A 2547-nucleotide genomic window follows, 5' to 3' on the forward strand; every position below is an offset into this window, starting at 1 on the left:
AAAGAAGCCGGGCATGGTGGCGCACACCTGTAATCCCAGCACTCAGGAGGCTGAGGCAGGAGGATTGTTGTGAGTTCGAGACCAGCCTGGGCTACAAAGTGAGTTCAAGGCCAGCCTGAACCGCATAGTGAGACCCTGTCTCAAAAAGACAAAAAAAAGTAAAGAAAATGACTACAATCAAATATAACCTATTTCCAGCTACCGCCACAACACGCTTGGGAGTAAAACACCCTCTTATTCCCAAGCACCTGGGGCTGTGCAGGCCATGGCGGGACATGAGGCCCGGCCCCTGCGCTCGGGCTCGGGGCTGGCACGTGTCATGTGCTGCTGCTCCCAGGACACACGGTTGTTTCCAGTTTCTGAGTCCGGGACCCAAGCTGGGGAGAAGCGCAGTTATCAGTTTCATGCCCAACAGCACGGGCACAGTTTGGGTCACTTCAGAGAAGGCCGTAAGAGAAGAAACCAGACTGTGCCCCCACCCTCAGCTCTCCCTCGGTGGTCACTCAGCGCCAGCCAGCCAAGCACTCTGTTCTCCAGCAGATGCCAGCCGAGTGCGGTCTTGTCCGGCGCTGCTGCTGACTCCAGGCGGATGGTGCCAGGCCTCCCAGACGGAGGGCTTGGTCTCAGCAGACTGTTGCCCACTTCAGATGCTAGCTGCTTGCTGGGCATGGCGGTGCACGCCTGTAATCCCAGCACTCGGGAGGCTGAGGCAGGAGGATCATTGGGAGTTCAAGACCAGCCTGGGCTACAAAGTGAGCTCAAGGCCAGCCTGAACTGCACAGCGAGACCCTGTCTCAAAAAAGATGAACAAACAAACAAACAGATACCAGTTGCAAGCCTCTTTGTGACCTATGCTTCCTACTGACAAGCTATAAACCCAGGTCCCACACCCGCCTCCTTGAGTTTGATTAACTTCTGAGAGTGGCTCCCAGAATTTAGGGAAATCCTTAACTTGCATTTTCTAGTCTAGTGTAAAGAATATTACAGAAGCCAGGCATGATGTCACACGCCTATAATCCCAGTACTTAGGAGGCTGAGGCAGGAGGATTGCTGTGAGTTTGAGGACAGCCTGGGCTGCATAGCCAGTTCACAACCACCCTGACCTACGTAGCAAGCCCCTGTCTCAAGAAAAATCTCCCAAATATATAGATGAACAGCTAGATGGAACACTGGGTAGGTGAGGCACGTGCGCACAGAGCGACCTGTCCTTTCTGAGCCCTGCTGTTCAGCTGCTGAAGTGCCCTCAAGCCCAGTTTTCTTTGTTGTTGTTTTTTACTGGAAACGTCAGTGCGTCAACGTGATTGATTAGATTCCTGGCGGTGACAGCGTGGCCTTCTCACCCACTCCCATCCTGAGGCTGTCCAGGGACCAGAGCCTTCTCGTTAGCATACAAAAGACAGGCTTATCATCAGATTGCAGGGTCTGCCCGGAAACAGATGAAGACCAAAAATGCAAAGCAACACACCCAGAACCCAGGCAGAAAACCTCCTCCGCCCACCCGACCCCCCGCCCCAAGACCAAAATAAAAGTATGAATGCAGGAGCATGATTCAGGAAGGAGGAAGCTACTCAAGACACGTAGAGTCTCCTCCAGAGCACGAATTCACTCCAGGTAAAATTAAATGGATGGAATCAGCTTTAAAAATCTCTTTTTTTGTGGGGGGGGGGGCACACTCAGGGCCTTTACACTGAGCTCATCCCCAGCTCTTTTTAAGGTTATTTTGAAATGGTTTCGCTAAGTCATCTAGTTGCCCAGGCTGAGCTCAAAGTTGGGATCCTCCTGCCTCAGCCTCCCAGAGTGCTGGATTACAGGCATACACTACCACAGCAAACTACAGAATCTTTAAAATAAGTAGCTTAGGATGTTCAAAAAGATAAATCAAGGAATCACAGCTAGAAAAAATGGGATATTATAAACAGAAACAAACAAAATAGGTGAATACCAAAAAAGAAAATTATAAACCTTGAAAGTGAACAAGATATTCATCAAAATTTGAAAAATCAGTAGAAGAGGTAAACTCTCAATGGACAAAATAAACAGAAGGTAGAAAAAGGGGCGTCACAGAGAATCCCATGCAGAGACAGAAAACTGTACACAGTGTGCAAAAGCACTGGGAGAGTCGCCCGGCGTGGTGGCGCACACCTGTAGTCCCAGCACTCAGGAGGCTGAGGCAGGAAGATCACTGAAAGTTCGAGACCAGCCTGGGCTACAAAGTGAGCTCAAGTCCTGCCTGAACTGCAGAGTGACAAAATGTCTCAAAAAAAAAAAAAAAAAAAAAAAAAGCTCTGGGAGAGACCCAGACAGGGGTCCCACAGGCGCCGAAGAAAAGATACTCCAAGGCTGGGCATGGAGGTGCACACCTGTATCCCAGCAGTTGGGAGGCTGAGGCAGGAGGATTGCTCCCAGTTGGAGGCTGGCCTGAACTACATAGTAAGACCCTGTCTCAAGAAGGCAAAACCAGGGGGCTGGGGATTTAGCTCAGCGGCAAAAAGCGCCTGCCTGGCAAGCGCAAGGTCGTGAGTTCGGTTCCCGGTACCAGAGAAAAAC

General features: G+C 50.7%; 1 protein-coding gene across 1 annotated transcript in view; it reads left to right on the forward strand.

Annotated features, from left to right (window-relative positions):
* The first annotated feature begins 1534 nt into the window (after positions 1 to 1534).
* The window catches only part of Colec12 (collectin sub-family member 12), a 169538-nt gene continuing 168525 nt past the window's right edge, over positions 1535 to 2547 (forward strand). The window contains exon 1 of the mRNA XM_005373148.2: positions 1535 to 1611. Coding sequence (XP_005373205.2) covers positions 1535 to 1611 — 77 coding nt within the window. The remainder of the gene's footprint in view (positions 1612 to 2547) is intronic.

The sequence above is a fragment of the Chinchilla lanigera genome, unplaced genomic scaffold, assembly GCF_000276665.1.
Source record: "Chinchilla lanigera isolate Chin_1 unplaced genomic scaffold, ChiLan1.0 scaffold00001, whole genome shotgun sequence".
Lineage (NCBI taxonomy): Eukaryota > Metazoa > Chordata > Mammalia > Rodentia > Chinchillidae > Chinchilla > Chinchilla lanigera.